At 55.1% G+C, this 21,343-nt stretch overlaps 6 protein-coding genes across 6 annotated transcripts; 3 read left to right on the top strand and 3 right to left on the bottom strand.

The window, feature by feature from the left end:
- Positions 1–462: 462 nt before the first annotated feature.
- E0L32_005613 (uncharacterized protein) lies at positions 463–1,143 on the bottom strand (the record flags this gene model as incomplete). Its single annotated transcript, XM_031140154.1, has 1 exon — positions 463–1,143. One exon carries the CDS (start codon positions 1,141–1,143, stop codon positions 463–465), a length of 681 nt encoding a protein of 226 aa, XP_030995624.1.
- Positions 1,144–3,765: 2,622 nt separating this feature from the next.
- Positions 3,766–4,404, top strand: E0L32_005612 (uncharacterized protein; the record flags this gene model as incomplete). The annotated part of the gene is made up of 1 exon (XM_031140153.1): positions 3,766–4,404. One exon carries the CDS (start codon positions 3,766–3,768, stop codon positions 4,402–4,404), a length of 639 nt encoding a protein of 212 aa, XP_030995623.1.
- Positions 4,405–5,319: 915 nt separating this feature from the next.
- Positions 5,320–5,730, bottom strand: E0L32_005611 (uncharacterized protein; the record flags this gene model as incomplete). Its single annotated transcript, XM_031140152.1, has 2 exons — positions 5,320–5,400; positions 5,464–5,730. 2 exons carry the CDS (start codon positions 5,728–5,730, stop codon positions 5,320–5,322), a joined length of 348 nt encoding a protein of 115 aa, XP_030995622.1.
- Positions 5,731–6,159: 429 nt separating this feature from the next.
- E0L32_005610 (uncharacterized protein) lies at positions 6,160–13,698 on the top strand (the record flags this gene model as incomplete). The annotated part of the gene is made up of 5 exons (XM_031140151.1): positions 6,160–6,775; positions 6,828–7,307; positions 7,365–7,468; positions 7,532–7,815; positions 7,866–13,698. The coding sequence occupies 5 exons, from the start codon at positions 6,160–6,162 to the stop codon at positions 13,696–13,698; spliced, it is 7,317 nt and encodes a 2,438-aa protein (XP_030995621.1).
- A 518-nt stretch (positions 13,699–14,216) lies between these two features.
- E0L32_005609 (uncharacterized protein) lies at positions 14,217–15,763 on the top strand (the record flags this gene model as incomplete). Its single annotated transcript, XM_031140150.1, has 6 exons — positions 14,217–14,232; positions 14,451–14,592; positions 14,709–14,807; positions 14,888–14,963; positions 15,024–15,113; positions 15,167–15,763. 6 exons carry the CDS (start codon positions 14,217–14,219, stop codon positions 15,761–15,763), a joined length of 1,020 nt encoding a protein of 339 aa, XP_030995620.1.
- Positions 15,764–16,715: 952 nt separating this feature from the next.
- E0L32_005608 (uncharacterized protein) lies at positions 16,716–18,607 on the bottom strand (the record flags this gene model as incomplete). The annotated part of the gene is made up of 3 exons (XM_031140149.1): positions 16,716–16,919; positions 17,005–17,867; positions 17,926–18,607. The coding sequence occupies 3 exons, from the start codon at positions 18,605–18,607 to the stop codon at positions 16,716–16,718; spliced, it is 1,749 nt and encodes a 582-aa protein (XP_030995619.1).
- Between the last annotated feature and the right edge of the window lie 2,736 nt (positions 18,608–21,343).

The raw sequence follows: 21,343 nt of genomic DNA, 5'->3' as shown, positions 1-21,343 counted from the left end.
GAAGTCTGGTAGATTCGACGGCACTAGGTACCTAGTATATTTTGCCAAGCTGTCCAAGCAGGCGGGGGGTATTATCTATCTATCTCGATGGAAAAATATCCATACTATCTCGGGGTCGCAGCCGAGATACGGTGCATAATCAAAAGTATTGGGCTCAATGGCCGTCCGAATAGGATCCACGGCGTTCAGTGCCGAGAATCTTGGGTCCTTGATACAAAAAAGGATCGAAAGCAAAATCGCTAGTGACCGGCGCCTAATCCCGTCGCTGATATACCCATTTAAACGCCGGCCGTGAGAATAACCCAGTATGAATTTCTGTCCCAGTCGACTTGGAGAAGGTGGTGAAATGTATTCCGTGGTGATACAAAGTGGTTGGTGTTGTGGTGTATGTTGTTACACGCCCAGATGAGAATGGGCCTCCCTCCCCAGGAGGGGTGTGGTTGCGCTGGCTGCTTTGCTTTTTCAAGGAATCTCGAAGACATCGTCGTCCGTCGCCACGGGCTCGTCGGTGCAGAATACGATGCCGCGGCGCTTCCAGCCGCCGCGTTTGAGGAAATAGTCGGCCTCGTTCAGGCTGGCGGGCAAGGGCCGGCGGCGGCTGGGGGACGGGGGCTGGGACTCGCTGCCCCACTCGGCCGGGTCGGGGCTGCTGTGCCTCTGCTGGTGACGTAGGTCCGCCTCTGAGCTTGGCGCTCGCAGGGTCCGCCCCGCCTCCGCCTCCGCCACCACCACCGCCACGGCGGCGGGCAATTTCTTCTGCGCAGCGGCACCGAATCCGAAATCGAAGCCGTCGTAGATCTCGAGCGAGAAGCCCGGCTGCCTGTTGTGGGCGAGGCGGTGGTGCTTCTCCTCGGCCTCCTCCTGGTGCTGGTACCGCCGCTCCACGCAGCGGGGCGGCGACTGCTCGGGCGCCGCCATGGACGGGTGCAGCCTCAGCGGATCCCACTCTACCGTGCTGCCGTCCCTCCTCGACGACGACGATGACGAAGAATCAGACCCGGACGACGACGACGACGCCCTCGACGAGTCGCTCCACGCGCTGTTTTGTCGCTTGTGATGATGATGTGAGGCCGGGGTCTCGGCGTCCCGCAGCTTCTTGTGGCTGCGCCGGTGCAGCAGCTTTTGGCTTGCTGAGCAGAACATTGTGTGACGTATGGCGGTGTTTGACGAGAAGGGTGCAGCAGCCCGTTTCGTCGGTTGGAAGATGGCGAAAGAGGTAGGAAATAAGGTAGAGAGCGTTGGGGGAAGGAGAGTAAATGAGTTAAAAGTCCGGAACTTGCGGGCTTCACTCGATTGTTTCCGGCTATATGGTTCAGATCACAAGGACACACCTAGCAGGGGGGGGGGGAGGGGATGGAGATGGGGTGGGAATGAGTTCATGATTTATAAGGTCGGATTGCACTCTCACAGACAAGGCCCTCGCCGCCGGAGAACCCGTATTGGGGGAACGAAACCTTGGAAGGCTGACCTCAGGTCATAATGTCACAAGTAGGCTTGGGGACTGGGGGGGATTTCCCGGTTGGGAGGGTCGCCAGAGTGCGGTAGTGTCAAAGTCACTTTTAGTGTCACGAAGTGGTGCCTTGCAGCTCCATCCGCATGGGCGCATGGGCGCATGCACGGCAAAGCTCGCCGAGCTAAAGATGTAAGCCAAGGTGCCGAAGGGCCCGTACCTTACCGCATGCGAGATGCACACCCACGCATCTGATGCGTGAACTCTGTGTGTGTTGTGCTGAGTGATGTGCAAGGGTATGATGCCTTTTGGGATGCCACACATCGTACGTAGGTACCGCACTCGATAAATCTCAGGAACTTTGGTCATTCGATGCCTCACTGCCGAGGCCGATCCGGAACGGGCTTCTAGCACTCTACCTTGGATGGAAGGGAGGATTTTGGGGCCCTTCGTGTGCGAACCCTAGTGGTTGATTGGGTACGTCATGGTGAGTGCCGGGTAGTCTCTCATTCCTCGTAGCGACTCCGTAACCACCTGGGGAGGGGGGCGCTCTTCGCACGCGGGAGTGGCGCACGCATTCAGTCATCGGGTGGGCTCGATGTTTCAGCAGGTACATACAAGTTCAAGTAGGCCCAGGCAGATCACTTGTCTGCAGGTGGACAGAGGCCATGCGAAACATCAAGCATTCAAGCACAAGCGAGAGGCCGGTGTGTGGCCCGGACTCTTGGGCAAGAATTTGCGGATGATGCACATGTTCATCCCTGGCGACCTGTGGAGTGGGGATGGTGTGGGTGGGATTACAAGTACAAGTAGTTACTTGATTCATCAGCTGTACGAGGGCCCTTTTCACCTGTACATGTGGGTTTTTTGGCTTGCACGAACGCAAGCTCGTAACTTATTAGCTGCCAAAGTGCTTAAGGTTGGGTGGGCAGGGTGGGGAATGACACCAGGCTTGGAAAGTATCGTATCTTCTTCCAGACCGTCGTATCTTTCTTTAGGACAGCGCCGGTCCCAAGCCTCGGCGTCGCCCCAAGGACCTCAACGTTCGTAATAGCTAAAGTGCTTGCATCGCGGGAGGGCGCATCAAAGTGTGCCGGGCCACGCGCCGGCATGAAGCAAAAATGGGATCGATCGGGGCTGCTTGGTTGGTTTTAGTGAGTGCCCCCGAGCAAAAAAACTTGGTAGTTGGCGTCGCAAGGGATGAGGAGCCAGATAGGGAAGAGCAGAAAGCCACAACACCACATCATCACACCCATTCGAGTTGGTGATAGTCCTGTCCCCCCTCGGGTAGTCAGGGCCCTAGAGCTTGTGATTGGGCGGTGTCGAGCACGGCTAAGCCTGCGACCTGCCCGCACTTGGCCTGAAGGAGGGTGGCTCGGGTGGTTGATCCCACGCTGATCATCCTATCCATTGATCTGTTCGCACCCATCGCCTGCGTTAGGTATCCTCAGCCTTTCTCTGACCTTGCTGCCGCGTCCCGGAGGGATGCAGGTACCAAAAAGTTGGTGTTGCCCACCATCCATCCCATCGTCGATCACCTACTTGAAGCTTCATCGCCATCGAAGATATCCAGCTGCATCGCAGATAGACCGGCCAAAAAGGCCAGTTTCCCGTCTTGGTTTCATCTTGCTCAACAGATTCCGACGGCCTCTCGCATTCTCGGTCAAGCTGCACACCATCTTCTTGTGATCAGGATATTTCAAAGCTTATCGAATCAAGGGGCAGCACAGAAGGACAGACGAGGCAGTCCGTAGAGGCGCCGAGTTTGACGGCGGGCGGCAGACGCGCATATGCATGCACGTATTCATCCAGCATTGCATTGCATTGCGAGTCTAGACCATGTAGCTGGCTAGAAGCCATCACCAGAACCACGCCCAGCCTCAACCATGGACAAGCTAACTGGAAGTGTACCGAGTTGGTCTTGGTGAAAGTCGGTGAATGCGCACTAGTTAGACGGCGTTCCCCGGTCCTCTTTGCCCGAACTTGCGTCGCTAGTCCAGGAACCAGAGCTGCAAGATCTTAACGGAATTGGGTTAACAGCCGTGATACCCCTCACCGACAGGCTTGGTATTGCCCTCGCCCGCAGAGCCGGAGGACATCACATGGTCACACTTCCTAGGGAACCTGGGAACCAACTCGGAACCTCATGACATCCACTAAAATTAGATTTGCGGGGTGATCTCAGCTCATCGACCAGGGTGTTGGGAGAAGACGCTCCGCTCTCTCAGCTCGGTAGGTTTCGCAATCTCGGGACTCAGCCAAGCAGGCCCAGCGCGAACTCGACAAACAGGATAAGAAACCAAAAATACAACATTATGGCTTTCGCGAGGCATCAGCCGTGCATAATTCTACAGAGAGCTGGCATTTCCTGCACTGTCTGGTTCGAAGATGCCTTGGCACACTACGGAGTTCCCACTGATGTCTTCTCCTTATATGTCCTCGTCGCCGACATAGACCAAGCGAGGCAGGCCTTGGTTCATAATGGCTGGACAGACGCATTGGAGCCACCCGAGACCCTGACTCATTTTCTCCTCTGCCATCCTGAAGTTCAACGCCGACGGCTGAACCCCCCAGCTTCCGATGCAGCAGCACCGCATTGGATGGTGAGCACCGTCCTCCTCCCGGCCGACGACTGGTACTTTCCCGCCCAAGAGCTTGCGTGGTCCGCCTCGCAGAATCACTTCTACCCCTCGCTGCCACCGTTGACCAACAGCCTGATCTCTAAGCTCCTTGATGCGCCCCATGCCAGTCGGCTGCAGAGTACTATGGCGTTGTATCTGGTGTACCTCTATGGCCACGTCAAGCCCCTGAAGGATCGGGAATTCACAAAAAATATCATGTATGAGAATCGCCGGTTTCATAGCGATGCCGTCGCTGGCCTCTCTGTTGGGACATTGCCAGTGATAGAGGAGGAGCGCCGGTTCCGGGATCAGCTGCGGAGCGAGAAGCACTAAGCTGATTACCGCTCCTGGTGGCCACTGTAGGTGCTTTACAAGTGACAAGCAACTTGCCAAGTAGACAGGTACCAAATGTGCCCTGAACCGCAAGCTGTTCCTTGGAAAAAGAAATGTGGTCGCGATGACAGGTCTCACCGGCGATCCAAATCAATTCTTCAGCATTATCAGAGGACGTGGCACGCACCATTGGACGATAACGGGTAAACACAGCTCAGCCATCGAGGTCATAATCATCTCCTTGCAGGGATGATCACTAAAACTTGTGTGCCCAAATCTTGTCGCTCCTGTCGCTCCTGTCGCTCCCATGTTTGAGAATGTTTCGGGGTCCAATTAAACTGCGTGTCTATCCCCAGAAGGCGGTGCGAGATGACGTGAGGCTAGCCGATCGGTGATGCAATAAAATGCCATTCACCACCACATCAGAGGGCAACGCAAAGTGCATATCAAAAGCCCCCCCCCCCTTGTAATTGACATAGGCACCTGCCGCCTGTGTATTGGTGGTATCATATTCAAGGTTGTACTAGTACAAGGTATCCAATAACATGGAAATCCTGCTCGCCCAATTCTGTGCGTGCGTTTCGCCTGCTTCGGTCTGACCTGCTTCAAGGGCAACACTGCGTGGCATCTCTGCCCGCAGAGCAAGCCTATCTATGTCGTCAGGAACATGTTTCGGGATGTGCGCCACAGCATCAAGTCCTTGGAGATCTCAATTTCTTCTGCCTGCGATGACCGACCGACTGGCCTCCAGCCCAGCTCCAGGAGCAATGCCTTGCGTCGCGACTCGCCGCAACTCTTATGCTGCACTGATTTCGTTTCGTAAGGAGTAGGGATTGTTGATTCGTCTCAAGACGTCTGTTCGGGCGCGACGTCCAGGACCCTTGACGTATTGCGGAACTTGATTGAGCCGTGCGTTTATAGCACACCATCGCTTTCGCCAGCGAGCCGCTTCACCCGCTTCTGCTCCCAGTCGTCGAGGTCTTTCGCCGCAAGTTTCTGTGCATGCAGTTAGCCCCAGCAATAGTTGAATGCATGAGCTCGCCCATAGGTGGAGCTTACGTAGTACTCCTCCCGCATATCGACTCGGCGTCCCGACTTGCCGACGCCCAGTTCTTCGTCGCGGGTCATCTGGCGGACCTTCCTATCGTGCTTCTCGTATCGAATGGCCGTCGCAGGCGTCAGGACAAAAGACCCTGCGATGATGACGGACATGAAGGGAAGACCAAAGAGCAGGAAAGGATGCTTTGCCATTGCCGCGCGGTACCGAGCCGCAAAGGTGTTGGCATCGGCCGCTGAACGGAACTTTTTGTTCTGAAAGACTGCCATGATTGCGACAATGCTTATACTAGAGCGTGTGCGTAGGAAGGTTGTTCTAAGGCGCAATTGGCTCCTTCAGCAACTGAGGTCCTTGCTTTTAGACCGAGAAACCCTCACACCTTGAAGAGCTCGAGTGTCAAAGGATGAAGAATTTCGGAAATCGTCTGATATGCGATAACGTTTATCTTTATCTGGATGGGGTGACATCAAACTCCCAGGGTCAAGCTGTCTCACTGGTTCCCGCTAGTGTCCCGGATCTGGGTCCTAACCATCTATTGGCGGAAGCTAGGATCGTAATGGAATCATGTGACTACGCGCTTCCCTGCGCGTCCTTGATTACCCTCCAAAAAAGCCCATGCTGAGGGACAACACGACCTTGGCCCCGGACGACATAGGTGCACACTCGCTGATCTTGGCAACAGACATGCTCCGGGAACAATGGCTCCAGAATCCCACGGTCGAGCGGGCCTGCCCGTCAATGGCCTCTTCTCAGATAACGACGACACGAGCATGCCGCCACCGTCCACTCTGGCTGCCCAGCTGGTTGGCAATTTCTCCAACTCAACCAGGACCGCTGCGCGTTCAGATGAAACGCAAGAACTAAAGCGGTTGTTTGCTATCATCGAGGAAGTGAAGGACAGCCCCGAGCTGCTCAAGACATCTGCTGAGCGGATCGAGCATAACCATATGCTGATCTACGTCTACACCCGAGTTGCATTGGATGGCCTGAAGTGGGACAATCCATTTGCCAGCCAGGCCACCGCGACGGCCGAAGCCCTCAAGGCGATCAGTTTTCTCAGGGTCACTATCAAAGAGACGCCGTCAGTGCTCAACTTTTGCTCAGAGCCGGGTGCTCTGTTACTCCGTGGCCGTGAACCGCTCTGGGTTTGGATGCTTCCGCGGATTCTGCGCATGCTCGGTCAAGTCCAGTGCCTAGACCTGACCTCTGCCATCACGAGCTTTTGCGTCTTCCTTTTCCAGATATCTGATCACTCGGGTGCTCTGTGGGGCACTGTACCCCAGCTCATTCGCTATTATCAAACATGCTTTACAGGTCAGTTCTGTTCCTGACCTCCCCATGGCCCTATGCTTACACACAGCATCAGCTATTCTCAATCGAATTCAGGAACTCTCTCCCAATGGGAGGGACAGCTCACTCAGCTTATCGCTTCCACCAAGCTCGTTCCTCGCTGCTACCCTTGATATCTCCGAGCCCAGGCCACATGCTTGCGTCTATCGGCTACGGAGCCTTTCACACGCCTTACGCCATGCTGATAGCATTCTCTGTATCTTGGCAGATTCTATGCAGACAAAGGGTTTGGACGGCAGCGGAACTACAACGGCGAAGCTGCACATACCATGGGTCTTAGATGCCTTGTTCACATTCCACCATGTCAAAAAATCATACCGTGCATGGGTTCCCGACCTTGCTGTTTCAGCCCTCCAAAGTATTTTCAAGTTGGTCTCGAACCACAAGGTGATTTCTCGACTGGACACAGCCTTGACTCAAAAGGGTTACACAATCCTCGCGATACTCTGCAGAGAAGTCCTCGAAGATCGGATCCTGAGCTCGGACGACGAGCCTGGTCAGTCGCATCGCCGTACAGTCTGTTTTTGCTTGCTTAGCCTTGCACAGTGTACAGGCAATCACAAACCGACCTCTAGGTTCGTCGAGAACTCGCTTTTAGGCATCCTTGACGAGTTGGCCAGGCAGCATGCTGGGCTCGAGCCGTGGAGCGATTTTCAGGTATGGACATAGTACAAGTTTAGAAGGAATTCCTTGAATGCGACGATGCTGACATTAGATTAGAAATGCGTGCGTATCTTACGTCTTGCAACGACAGGCCAGACCTCATCACAGGGTCCAGATATCAACTTGAAAGATTTCAAAGATGTCGAGCTTCTGCAGTATGCTGGCTCCTTGCATCTTGACCTTTCTTCTCAAGAGGCTGCCCCAAGGGCTTCGCAACCCCCATCAAAGCGCCAGAAAGTCTCTGGAGAAGCCGATGTGCTATCCTGTGTCATTTCACGAACTTACGCCGTCCTTCACACATCCCCGTCCAATAGCACTGCTGATTTGGAGGGACTGATCTTGTAAGTTATTTCCCGCTTCAATTCGGTTGTTCGAGGCTAACAGTGTCCAGGAACGGATTCCCAAACATGACTGATCGCGACAGATGCGAAGTCATTGATCTCCTTTCACGCATCTCATGTGCCGCCGATGGCACCTTGACACAAAGGTTGTCCCACTCGAGCAAGTCAAGTGTCTTCTATTGCGCACACTGCGTGCAGGAAGACTCTCTGGCTTCCACATCTCCGAAGTGTGTCGATATTGCAGCAAAGTCCATTGCAACCGCTATATTCACGAGGCTGATCCAACTGCCCTCTTTTCTTGAATCAAGACGTCCCCGCCTCGTTGCAATGCTGGCCTTGCGCCGGTTTGTGTCCCACTCTAAAGACCTCGAGTTTCTGGATATTGAAACCTCCGGGCCCGGTCGGTGGTGCCTCCAATCCCTGAGCAGTTCCATTCGTGAGCTGCGCATCGCCGCCGGGCGAGCCCTGCCGTCATTTCTCACCTTTGCCCCGTCTAGATCAATCGACGACGATCTAGTACGACGCAACAGGGCCAACATCCTGAGTTTGCTCAAGTCTATCTCCGACAAGAACTCGCCGTATCTGAATGAATCATGCATAATGGCATGGGTGCAGGTTGGCAAAGCCGTCCCAGACGAGGAGCTCAACCTCGTGTTGATTCAGCTTTTGGAGTTCCTTGGACACCGGAACCAAATCGTCTCGGCCTGTGCATTCAACGAGATTCTCAGTTTGGCTTCCTTCCGGAAACTCACCCCGCGCAAGCTGTTCGAGCCATTCTGGAAGAGTCTAGCCTTCTTGGCATTGAAGGACATGGTTGCTCGACCTCAAACCACCCGGCTTCTGGCGGAATTGCTTCAGATGAGTGTACAGGATCTCGTTGTACACCTGCAAACCCATGCATTACCGTGGCTGGTCCTCACCAGGAAGAAGGAGGTTGTGCAAAAAATCGCTGATTTTCGAGGTGAAAAGGAAGCTTGGATGCCATGTGTGGACACCGTCAACCTAGGTTCTATTCTCGCTCTTTTGCTGGCTCAAGAGGAGCATCAAACAGAGCATTTTGTGATGACGCTGCTCAGGCACATCTCAACACATTTCAACGACTCCTCTCTACGGGAGCTCGTGGGATCAGAGCCTGTGATGACGGTACTAGAACTTCTCAAAGCGGCTGCCGAGGCTGACGACAGTCGGAGATCTCGGGTGCGAAACGCGCTGAGCATAGTGGCCGACCTCCTACTTACAGAGCCAAATGAAAGCAGAAGGAAGAAAAAGGATGTTGCTCGACTTCTCCAGCAATACGCTCTTGGCATCACCACCTTGTTGTCAGAAGTCATCAATGATGACAGGGCCAAACACCCCCCTGTTCAGGAGCAGAGGAACTGCATTCGCGCACTGGAGGAGATGATCAGATTGTCTCGATCACATATCCGGGCTGCCAGACCACAAATTTCCGCATTCCTACTGAACGCCCTTTCCTATGATCAACTGAGATCAGCTGCTTTCTCGTGTTGGGCTACGTTGCTCAACTTTCTGGACGAGGAAGATGTGGAGACGCTCGTCGAGACATCTTTTTTCATTGTCGGCAACTACTGGAACTCATTTGACGAGTTGACGCGCGAGCAATGCCGCAAGCTTCTGGGTTCTTTGCTGGACAGACACTCAAAGGTGTTAGCTGCAAAAATCAACGAGTTGCCATCCTTCGGTCGAATTCCGGGATTGGCTGATATCGAGAAGAAGCTCAGCTCGTTTCGGCAACCGTTGGATAACAGAGACCGTTTCTCCACTTTCATAAAGAGAGCTCAGCACGAGAATTCAGGTGTTGTTCTGCAGGCCCTGAATGAGCTGGCGGATTATCTAAGGGAGAACCAGGAGTACTTGCAGATGTCTGCAATGAGTGAGCAGCCTGATCCGGTCGTCACTCAGCTGATGCGGGTTCTCCTGGACTGCTCGGCGAAGTATAACGGGATCCAACCCGACATCACACGCCTATGCGTGGAATGTATCGGACTTGTCGGATGCTTGGACTCCAACCGGCTTGAAACAGTTCGCAAGCAACGAGAATTTGTGGTGTTGCACAACTTTGGCGATGCCGAGGAGACAACGGACTTCGTCCTCTTCATCCTGGAAGAAGTTCTGGTGAAGGCATTTCTTTCAGCAACAGATACAAACCTTCAGGGATTCTTATCCTATGCTATGCAAGAACTACTCGACAGATGCGACTTCAGGGCTTCTGTTGCTCTTCAGCATGGTGAAGGAGACCACATATACAGGAAGTACATGTCACTTCCGGAACATGTCCGTGAGGTGCTCACGCCATTCATGACTTCCCGCTACCGAGCTCAAGCAGCCACAGCCCCAAATGCAGAATATCCTATATTCCGTCCGGGACGCCAATACGGCAACTGGCTCAGATCTTTTGTCCTGGATCTCCTCCACAAGGGACAGAACTTCTTTGCAAATGTCATCTTCCCGCCATTGTATCGCGTCATCAGGGTCAAGGACTTGCGTGTTGCCGAGTTCCTGCTGCCCTACCTGGTCGTTCACGTCATTACTGGTGATGAGAGCTCTGAAGTTCAGAGGAAGGAGGTTCTAGGTGAACTCCTTGGCATATTGAAATACCAACCAGGGGGCGACGCCTCATACGCGGAACGCGAGCATATGAGGATGTTCTGTGAAGCTGTGTTTCGGGTGCTTGATTACGCCATGCGGTGGCTGCAACTAAAGTCGTCGAAGACAGGTTTGACCAAGGGCGATACTCTGCAAATAGCACGGATCAAAGAGGTTCTGGACGCCATTCCTGCCGATCTAATATCCAGAAGAGCCGTCGATTGCAAGCAGTATGCGCGGGCCCTCTTCCACCTGGAGCCGTTCATCTCGACAGTATCACAGAGAGAGGTCACGCCTGAAGACGCCCACCGCCTGCTGGGCGAGATTCAGTACATCTACACTCAGATTGACGAGCCGGATGGACTCGATGGGATAACGGCGCATCTGACCCTGTTTGACCTCAATCAACAGGTGCTTAGCCATCGAAAAGCTGGCCGCTGGACGGCAGCGCAGACCTGGTATGAGGTTCAACTCGCCACGGAGCCACGGAATATCAATGTTCAGCTTGACCTCCTTACTTGTTTGAAGGAATCAGGCCAGTACGACGTTCTTCTTAATCATGTTGAGGGTATGGAAACCACTACCGCGACTGTCAACAGGATCGTGCCATTCGCTGTGGAGGCGGCCTGGGCTACAGGTCGCTGGGATGCCCTGCAGAAGTGGCTGTGGCAATACAACGCCGGTGACAGCGCCGACATCTTCAACTTGGGTATTGCCCAGGCATTGTTGAACCTCAAGAGCGGGAAAGTCGGCGACTTTTCAGACTATCTTGTTTTGATCAGGGACAAGGTTGCCGGCTCGCTCTCGTACTCGGGTACATCGTCTTTGCAGGCGTCGCACGATGCGATGTTGAAAGCGCACATCCTTACTGATCTTGAGATCCTTGTTCAAAGCCAAGTTTCGAGTAGCCCAACTGCCCGAGAGGCAACCCTCGCCACGCTCGATCGGCGACTGGAAGTGTTGGGTGCTTACGTGAATGACAAGCAATACGTACTTGGTATTCGCCGAGCGGCGATGGAGCTCATGAGGCCAGCGTTTATGGATGAAGACCTCTCCTCACTCTGGTTGACAACAGCACGCTTGGCCCGGAAAGCGGGACTGATGCACCAATCCTTCAATGCTATGCTTCATGCATATAAACTCGGTGACGAATCCGCCAGTGTTGACAATGCACGGTTGCTCTGGAAAGATGGCCACCACCGCAAGGCGATACAGACTCTACAAAGCACAATGAGCCGAGATTTCCGCTTGATACTTACAGACAGCTCAGGAGAGGTCACTCGTCGCTCAGGAGAGGTCACTCGTAAAGAGATTGACCCGATTGGGCGAAAGTTCCTCCTAGCCAGAACACATCTCCTTCTTGCCAAGTGGTTGGACCACACCGGACAAGCAAACGCAAGCACCCTGCGGCAACAGTATCAGCAAGCAGCGAAGCTCAATAGTCAATGGGAGAAGGGACACTACTATCTTGGTCGCCATTACAAGAAAGTTCTCGAGTCAGAGAAGGCCTTGAAACCGGACCAGCAGAGCGACGAATACCTCAGCGGAGAGACTGCGAAGCTGGTTATCGAGAACTACCTACGGTCGCTTACTTGTGGCACGAAATACCTGTATCAGACACTCCCCCGCATCCTCACGCTCTGGTTGGAGCTAGGCTCACAAGTCGACAAGGCACCCGACGGTAAGGTGTCCCTGTCTCGAGAACTTCATCAACGCAGAAAGGCACAACTGTCGGAGCTCCACAAGAACATATACAAGGCCGTGACAAGGATACCTGCCTATATCTTTTACACTACCCTTCCACAGTTGGTAGCTCGCATTGCGCACCCCAATATTGACGTGTTCAAATTGCTGGAACACATCATCATCAAGGTCGTCAATCACCATCCCAGACAGTCCCTCTGGAGTCTCTTTGGCGTCATGACAACGAAACAACCCTCGGAACGCCGAACACGCGGCCTGCAGATCCTGCACACGCTGAGAAACACGAACAAGAAGGCCGAAGCCGGGCAATCAGATATCAGAGTCTTTCTCAGGATGGGCGAAAAGCTTGCAGAGCAGCTCCTGCTCGCTTGCAACAATGGCGACTTCCAGAGCAATCGGACGACGGTTGCAAGCATCACCCGGGATTTGAATTTCAATCACAAGTGCACTCCATGCCCGCTAGTGGTGCCTGTTGAGTGTTGCCTGACTGCGACTCTACCCACGCTCACAGACAATGTGCAGAAACACAAAGCGTTCTCGGGCGACTTGATTACCATTGATTCCTTCCTCGACGAAGTACTCGTTCTGGGCTCCCTGGCGAAGCCGAGAAAACTGACGGCCCGGGGGTCCGACGGGAAGCTCTACGCTCTCATGATCAAACCAAAGGATGACCTTCGAACTGATCAGCGGCTCATGGAGTTTAATGGGATTATCAACAGATCATTGAAGAAGGACGCAGAGTCGAGTAGGCGTCAACTCTACATCAAGACATACTCGGTCACGCCACTGAACGAGGAATGCGGAATCGTCGAGTGGGTGGAGGGGATCAAGACGCTGCGTGACATCCTTCTTGGACTCTACAAGACCAGGAATATCGCGCCCAATTACGGCCATCTTGCCCAGCTGATGAAGGAAGCCATCATATCCGAGAACAATATCAGGCTCTTCACAGAGTCTGTACTCGGCATGTTTCCTGCCGTCCTCCCCTCCTGGTTTATTTCACAGTTTCCCCATCCGTCGGCGTGGTTCGCGGCACGGCTCAAGTACACCAGATCCTGCGCGGTGATGTCTATGGTCGGCACCATCCTGGGCCTTGGTGATCGTCACGGCGAGAACGTCCTGCTGGAAGAAGGAAACGGCGGGATCTTCCATGTCGACTTCAACTGCCTCTTCGACAAGGGCCTCACTTTTGCGCAGCCAGAGCGTGTGCCCTTCCGGTTAACCCACAACATGGTGCAAGCGATGGGGCTGTACGGTTACGAGGGCCCGTTCCGGCGGTGCTCGGAGCTGACGTTGACCATTCTACGCCAGCAGGAGGAGACGTTGATGACCATTCTCGAAGCGTTCATTTACGATCCGACCCTGGATCTGCAGAAGGACAAGAAGCGGAAGCACGAGTTAGTCAAGCTGAACCCTCAGAGCGTGGTCGAGAGCATCAAGCGTAAAGTTAGGGGGTTGATGGGAGACGAGAGTATCCCGCTAGGTGTGGAAGGCCAGGTCGAGGAGCTGATCAAGCAGGCTGTGAACCCCAGAAACCTGGCGGCCATGTATATCGGATGGTGTCCGTTCTTGTAATCTGCTTTCCAGCCTCTCCGTGTTTTGAAAGACGACCAGATACAGTATCAATTGTGCAAACTGATTTGGTACCCATTTATTGTGTGCCGCTTGACAGGGGCGTGCTGGCAAGACAGGCCACGGTTGAGTCGAGGAGCCCTGGAAAATACAAGGCACATAATTTCAATGGATTCTCTTTTGCAGCACTCACTCGTATTCGACATTTTGACCTGCATGTTTGTTGTGAAGCGGCTCGGCCTGTAAGTGCGCCAATGCATCAAATGGTTGGTGGCCTTTCTCTAGCCACGGGAGGGAGCAGCTTGGGCAGGGGATGCAGCGGACTACGGCAGGGCCCCTGCCTAAACAATCACCTTAGGCAACAATGGCGCGCCGAGCAAACCTCGAAGCCCATCACACAACATTTGGGCATTCTTCAATAAAACGAAAGCCCAGCCAGAAATCATTCAAGCTCTGGTTTTCACACACAACACTCTCTCCCTTGATCCCTTACAGCCCGACGGCTCTTCTCAATCGGCATCATGTCATACCGTATTGGTGAGTGCACATATGTTCATATTTTCCAGCGCGAGACAGCTCAGATGGCTGCCCTCCGCAGCTCAGGCCCGTGTCGTTCGCGTGCCGGACAGCGGGCGCGTCATGATCTGATGCGCGGCGAAGCTTCGAAGCTGGCCACCCGCATGCATTTTCCAATGTCGATATTGGACAATCATGGCATTCGACAGTGTTTTACTAACATTGGGCTGAACACACAGAGATATCCCCCAACAACCGTGCCGGTTGCCAAGATGGCGTCTGTAAAAAGCAGGCCGCCAAGTGTCTCAAAGGCGAGCTGCGCTTCGGCACCTGGTTCATGCCACCTAACATTGACCATGGAAGCTGGAGATGGAAGCACTGGTAGGTCCAATTACTCCCCCAACTGTCACCTCGTTCTTTTTCCTCGTCGTGCAATGTGGCCTTCTTTGGCCGTGCAATATCGCCGTCTCATGGGGCAAGACTGACCACCGCTGTAGGGGTTGCGTGTCGGGCGCTCAGATTCAAGGCCTGCAGGACCTTGCCAGGAAGGGCGATGACTATCAATGGGATATGATCGATGGCTACGATGAGATGGAGTAAGTCTTTCCTTCAGGCTCGCCGTTCTAGGTGGCGTCCCGGAGATGTGCCCTTTACGATCGGATCTGACCCTCTGCAGTGATCACCCGGAAATCCAAGAGAAGATTCGTCGTGTCGTTGAACAGGGCCACATCGACGACGAGGACTTCAATGGCGTAGGTCTCCTTGGCCAGCTTGTCGTCTCTGTTTGAAAGTTAACTGACATGATCACTCAGGACCCCGAGTACAATGTGCTGGGAAAACGCGGAATCCGTGGGCCGAAGTCCAAGGCTGCTGCTGCTGCTGCTTTAGAGGCCGATGGCGAGGTATGTTTCATTCCACATGCTCATTGATCGCTCTCATGTCTGATGATAAGCAGGAGGAAGAAGACGCCGCGCCCACCCCGGCCAAGAAGTCCGCCAAGCGTGGACGCAAGAAGGCTGAAGATGATGAGGACGAGGAGCCTGAACCGCCCAAGAAGAAGGCTAAAGCAGCCAAGGGCGCCTCATCCAAAAAGGCCAAAGCAGCTGACAGCGACGGCGAAGCTGCTCCGCCTGTCAAGAAGGCACCTGCGAAGAAGCGGGGTCGTCCGAGCAAGGGTGTCAAGAAGGAAGAGGACGAGGACGAAGAGGCCCCAGTGGCCCCCAAGGCCAAGAAAGCTGCTTCAGCCAGGAAGGTCAAGAAGGAGGCTGATGAAGAAGAGGACGTCGATGTGGCGCCCAAGTCTAAGAAGGCTGCTCCGACTAGGAGGACCAGTGGCCGCCAGAGCAAAGGTGCTGTCAAGGATGAGGAGGATGCCGAGGAGACCGCTGCTCCTCCGAAGCCCCGGGCCAAGAGGGGTAAGAAGGCCGTCCCCGAGCCTGAGCCCGAGCCCGAGTCGGAGGAAGAAGCACCCGAGCCCAAGAAGAAGACGACGAAGAAGGCCAAGGCTGCGCCCGCTCCTGCGCCGGCGAAAAGGCGCGGCCGCAAGAGGTGAGTTCCGCTATCTTTTAGGCTTCCGTACTAGGTCCGTCCGCTGACCGTAGGCTTGTTCATGGGCAGCGCTGCCTAGGCTACTCCGAACTCGGATCTCGATTCAACTTGCTATATTCACCAGGTCTCTTGATCTGGTCGCATACCTCTTTTTTGTTTCCTTTTTGGCAACTCTGCCGCCTCTTCGGCTATCTCCTTTGTATCTTTACAGGCCTTATGAGCCTCGGTAATCGGTTCTTTCGTGTGACCAGAGGTGAGGCTTTCAACAGGGCGAGAGAGATTGAGGGCACTGTAATAAAAGGTGGTCCATGGAGTTAACAAAGATTGATGTATTGGCTGCTGGCAGATGCTTGTAGCTCTTTTTTCACTCGGCCCATTATCAGATAGCTAGCTAGTCCCTTTTCCTGGCTCTTAAGGCTGCATCCGTCTTCCAGGCCGAGCTGTCGTAGCAAACGAATGTCTATCTGACGGCTCTCGGGTGGTCGGTCATGAGCGACTGTGCAGTCATTGTGTTCATTCAAACGATGGGTGCAGTCAGTCATCCTCAGCGCGAGGTTTCCTTTCTATGGTCATGAGTCGTCAATTTGCCGTAACATCCAGTCTACCCTGGGTCTTCGTGACATTAATGGGGAAAAAAGAAATCCTGATATCGCCTCCGCTATGAGAATGAGAAAAAGAAGATACCCGTCATAAAATCATTACACAAGAGGAGAGAACGGTCCGAGATCGTGAAGCCACCCATTCCGCTCAAAAAGTTAAGAAACCCTCCGGTCCGCCTCCTCCCAACGGGGTCCCGTATGGGATGGGGACTTGCATCATCAACGATCATTACAGTGAACCCCCCATTCGCAACGCCACATTTCCCACACACGATCTTGTAGCCGTCAATCATGGGATACTTGCATGCATATCATGTCTAGCAGCAACACAACACGCAAAGAAGACAGATGGGTAGTCTAGCGCAGGTATCGGGGTTCGCGCCGGTCATAAATCACCTCTCGCTCCACGACGCGCTCGTCGTTGAACCGGCCATGATGGTGGTGCCGGTGGCGCCGCTCCCACCCGTCGCGGTAGTCTCTCTCCCACTGGATCTCCCGGATGCGGTCCTTGCGAATGCGGCGGATCCGGTCGGATCGCTCCACGAGCTCCAGGACATCCTCCTGTGTGGACGAACAAACGTTGTTAGCACGAACGGTCTCGATACTCGCGTACTACTGCTTCCAAATGAAAGGCAGGCCAGCTTACATATCGAAGATACTGCATCACATAAAAGAACCACTCCGTCTCCTCGTACTCGTAGCCCATCTCCTCGATGGCTTCGCGGACCACGAGATCCTTGGTGATCTCGGTCCACATGTCGCTGCGCTTGTTGGGGACGACCGGCACCAATTGCCTGTCGGCAATGACGTCGATCTCGCGGTCGCGGTCGCGGTCCTTGTCGTAGATCTGCACGCTGAGGCGGTCGGTGCCCCTCTCGCGCGTTCGCACAACGTCGCGCTCGGAGAGCGACGTGGACGACGTCGTCGGCCCCACATCGGATCCGTCCCGCTCGGGGACGAATTTGGCTCGTCTGACGCCGTTGTACCGCGACCAGGTTACGTCTGCACCACCCCCACCGACGCCATCCATACGGACGCGCTCGGTACCTGGCGGAACATCCACAATGGTCCAGTCCTTGGTGTGACCGTGCCAGGCCTCACCCATCCGACCCCGTTCGTTGATGCGGCTCGTTATGTACTCGGCTTCGTCATCATAGTCGAGCACGGGCGGCGCCGCACTGTGCGCACGGCGGTGGCGGCTCCGACTCGAACTGTGGCCGTGACGGTGCTCGATGTCAACTTCGAGCCTGTTGCGGTCGGAAACCACCATGACGTCGTCCTCGTGGTAATGGTCGCTACGCCGAGCGGGCGCCGGTCTCTCGCGAGAGATGGAGCGGCCACGAGTTGGAACCCGTATCAATTGGCCTCCCCCTCTACGTTCCCTAGAGCTCTCGTGGATGTCGACCTCGGTGCGATGCCTCGAAGTAGTGATATCGATCTCTGTGTCACGTTCCTGGACACGTGGCCGAGGAGGGGGAGGCGGCGACGGTGGGCGTGCCACAATCATACCTTTGACGTGTTAGCGGGGAGTGATCGCCTGGGGTTGCTGTGTGTTGAGATGGCTTACCGTGGTCAATGTCCCGATAGTGCGTAATGACTTCACGTTCAATAGTTGGGCCGCGGATCACGGGAGGCTCTAGAGGGGGCGAAGGGCTAGGGGACGGTAGCCGCTCCCGCTCCCGCTCCCGTTCGATGATGCGGATCTCCCGCTCTCTGTCGACCGGGGTGGGTGACCTCTCGCGCTCCACAAAACGAGTGCGAACCCTCTCCACTGGCCGCTCCGGAGGGCTCGGCGAACGGTCGACGAATCGAGCGCGCAGTCGATCCATGGAGGGACCTCTGGAAGGCGAGCGGACCCTCGACTGGTTCCGCTCGATGACTCTGTCCCGGACTTCGATCCGTTCTCGCTCCATGGGAGGAGGTGGTGGGGGAGTCAGGCTCCTTGCACGTTGGACAATACGCTCACGGTATCGAACGGGGCTGGGTGAGCGAGGCCGGCGGCGGTCCACGGTTTCCACCTCACGCTGGCGCAGCACGAGCGGTCCAGCAGGCGCATCACGGGCTCGTTCATCTCTCATGAACGAGGGAACGCGTGAGTCCGAGTCACGCTCCCGCTCGCGGACACGAATGTCAGTCTCCTCATATTCGCGAACTGGCGCAGCCCGCCTCGGCGGGCTCCTGCGCTCTTGCCGCTCATAGAAACGGTCTCGCTCTTCGTAGACGGAGTCTCTACTCCCACGGAACGCCATGTCGCGTGGAGTAATGTATCGACGAGTTGGTCAAGTCTGCACTTGCCGATCCTTTGGGCCACGCAAGACAACTTGGAGACTCTGAGTTTGAGTTGGCGGGGTTGATGTGCGCTCTGCTGACTGACGTGGGGTATGGAAAGACCTAGACGAGCCCCAGGGGTGTGTTTGCTGGCTGGTTGTACAGTCTCTCGTGTCGGAAGGCAGGCGGCGGGGTTGCTGTCGTCAGCTTGGACACGTTCTCTACTCACGCAGTGTTTGAAAGCCAAAGACAGAAAAAAAAACGCAAGGCAATATGCAGAGCGCAAACACTGCTGGATGAGATGAGAGAGGAACGAGCAAAGGCAACAGAGCGACAAGAAGAAGGGCTAGGTTCTGCCCGAGTCACCAACACAACACGAGAGAGCGGGCGCTAGGCAAGCTCTTTAGAGACGGTGCATGTGGTAGCCGCCGCCGTCTCGAGTTAACGTTAGCTCTGGGATGAAACCAACGTCGTCATCCTACAGGTTGGCTCAGCGGCCTGTTTTCAGCGGACCAGGGGGGTGGTGGAGTGAGGGACTCTCATCTCGAAGGGCAGGCGGGCAGACCCATGCGGCCATGTTGGTGGTCTGCCCTGCCTATCCACCCTGCCCACCCTCCCCGTATTTAGATGCCGAAGGTGGGAGGGAAGGGAGAAAAAAGAGGCTGGGCTTAGGCCGGGCTGAGCGACGGCTACCTTGGCACCTAAGTTCAGGGTAGCTCTGGAGCTGGTCTTCGATGGTTGATGATGACTGTACCCGCCGCACACCGGCCAGCGGGACGTGCCTCTACCACACTTCGACCCTGTTTTGTTGGGCGCCGGGAGGCAGGGAACCCTGGCGGGGTCGGCTCAGGGATCCAGGTTTTCGACGCTGTTCTTCCCTGCTGTCGATGCCGGCTTTGGGGGGTTGGCTAATCTATCCAGCTTGGGATCAGCTTTCCGGTTCCAACGACAGACAGCCTTCTCTCTCTTCTCGAATGCCCAGGCCAGAGAGAGAGAGAGAGAGAGAGACACACACACAGACACACTTACCTGACTGATCGTGCAGGCCACAACGCCATCTTGGACCAAGATCCGTCAGGGCAGGTGGTGGTGTGCGTGCGTGACCTGATTCGCGCACCCGGTCGAGGCATCTGAGGAGAGCAGCCAAGGTCTGGTGGTGTGCAGAGACTTGATGTACTTGTACTGTGCTCCGTACTTTACCTGAGTTGCGGTAGAGACAGCACAGGCGAGGGGTGGGCGGGAAGCACGTGTGCGTAAGATTGATCACTTCTACGAGGAGGGAAGGCGCATGGCCGGCCCTGGCAGGCCAACTCGGACGGGACACCAGACCAGCCAGTCTGTCTGCCTACGAGGTAGGTTAGGTAGTTACTTGCTTTGTCTCTTTCTCGGGCAGGCCAACTCTACGTCTGTTCGCAGAGCTCGAACTTGGCCAGGCGACAATTGGTCCCGTCCTCTTCCAGGAACATTTCTCCCTGCCAAATCCTGTCCGTTCAATGCGCATCTACTCAGATGTGGGTGGGACAGGGCCATCTGCTCAGATGAAAGCGGTTTGGCCCATCTGCGGCATCTGCACTGGCAAAACCCATGCAAATGCCAAACGTGGGTGCGCTAGAGAGCGGGAAACCTGAACGAGTTCCTCGGATGCTCCCAGTCGAGCCCAAACCCCCCCCAGGATACTGACGCAATTATGCATGCCGTGGGCAATATCGAACTCACAAGCTTGGAACGGCAGCCCAAGTGGAGATGAGAGGGAGACGCTGCCTCTCCCATTATTCGCTACCGTCTTTACCCAAGCTTCGCCGAGTGTTTTGCGAACCCTTCCTTTTCCCTGGGTACCCTATGCACATACAAATCTTGAACGTGTGTACCTAATTGGACTCAGGGACCTGACTTGGCAGTCAACAGTGTGGAGTCAGACACACAGAGCAGAGACCCTTTCCAAGCTTGAGTGTGTGAGTGTGTGTGTGTGTGTGCCTGCCTGCCTGTCTGTCTTCTGTCTGTCTGCATGCATGTCTGTCCACTCGAGGTGAGCAATTGACCGACACCACAGGTGGCAAGCTCCATCCGGAGCCCAGTCCGGAGCTCGTCTGATCCAGTCCTCGTCCAGGCGTGCTTGTAGAACCCGAGCTTCTCAGCTTGCGTACGACGAGCAGCTTACTTGACCGCAGCTGTGCCGGAATTATTGGCGGCTCCTTGCAGCTTGCGGGTTGCCGCCTTCATCACATCACACCACATCGACTCTGTCCATGAGAGGGTCAAACCCCGTGTCCTCGATGGGAGGGAGGAGGTCGAGGCACGAGATAGGTGGATCGATCTTGTATCTTGTTCGCCTTGCACGAGTGACAAGACCTCCAATGCCATGCGTCTTGGAGCAGTCGCTGGCCGTCAACCAACTACCCGCAGTCAACTAACCTGTCAAATAAAAAAAAGTACTCTTGCTTGAACTCTGTACATCGCTTGAACTTCGTAGTCATGGCCTACTTCTCGGGTCCTTCGTTCCAGGTCAAGTAACCTCTGGTATTGCTTCCCAGCGGGCTTCAGTACGTCCAAGACTGCAACCAAAAGAGATCAGTCTGGATGGAGCCTTTCGTTGAAGAACTCGGTGAAACGCCCAGCTGGACGTGGCAAGTGCCAACTCGACGCAAACATCGGCGCGCATACGTCGTGGCACCGCCCCGGGTCTGCCGGTAGCCATGAGCCGGCGACACAAAAGAGCG

The sequence above is a fragment of the Thyridium curvatum genome (genome assembly GCF_004353045.1).
Source record: "Thyridium curvatum strain D216 chromosome Unknown NODE_30_length_408869_cov_84.441474, whole genome shotgun sequence".
In the NCBI taxonomy this organism is placed as follows: domain Eukaryota; kingdom Fungi; phylum Ascomycota; class Sordariomycetes; order Thyridiales; family Thyridiaceae; genus Thyridium; species Thyridium curvatum.
The sequence above is the reverse complement of the archived record's forward strand: the minus strand, read 5'-3'. Positions and strand labels throughout refer to the sequence as shown.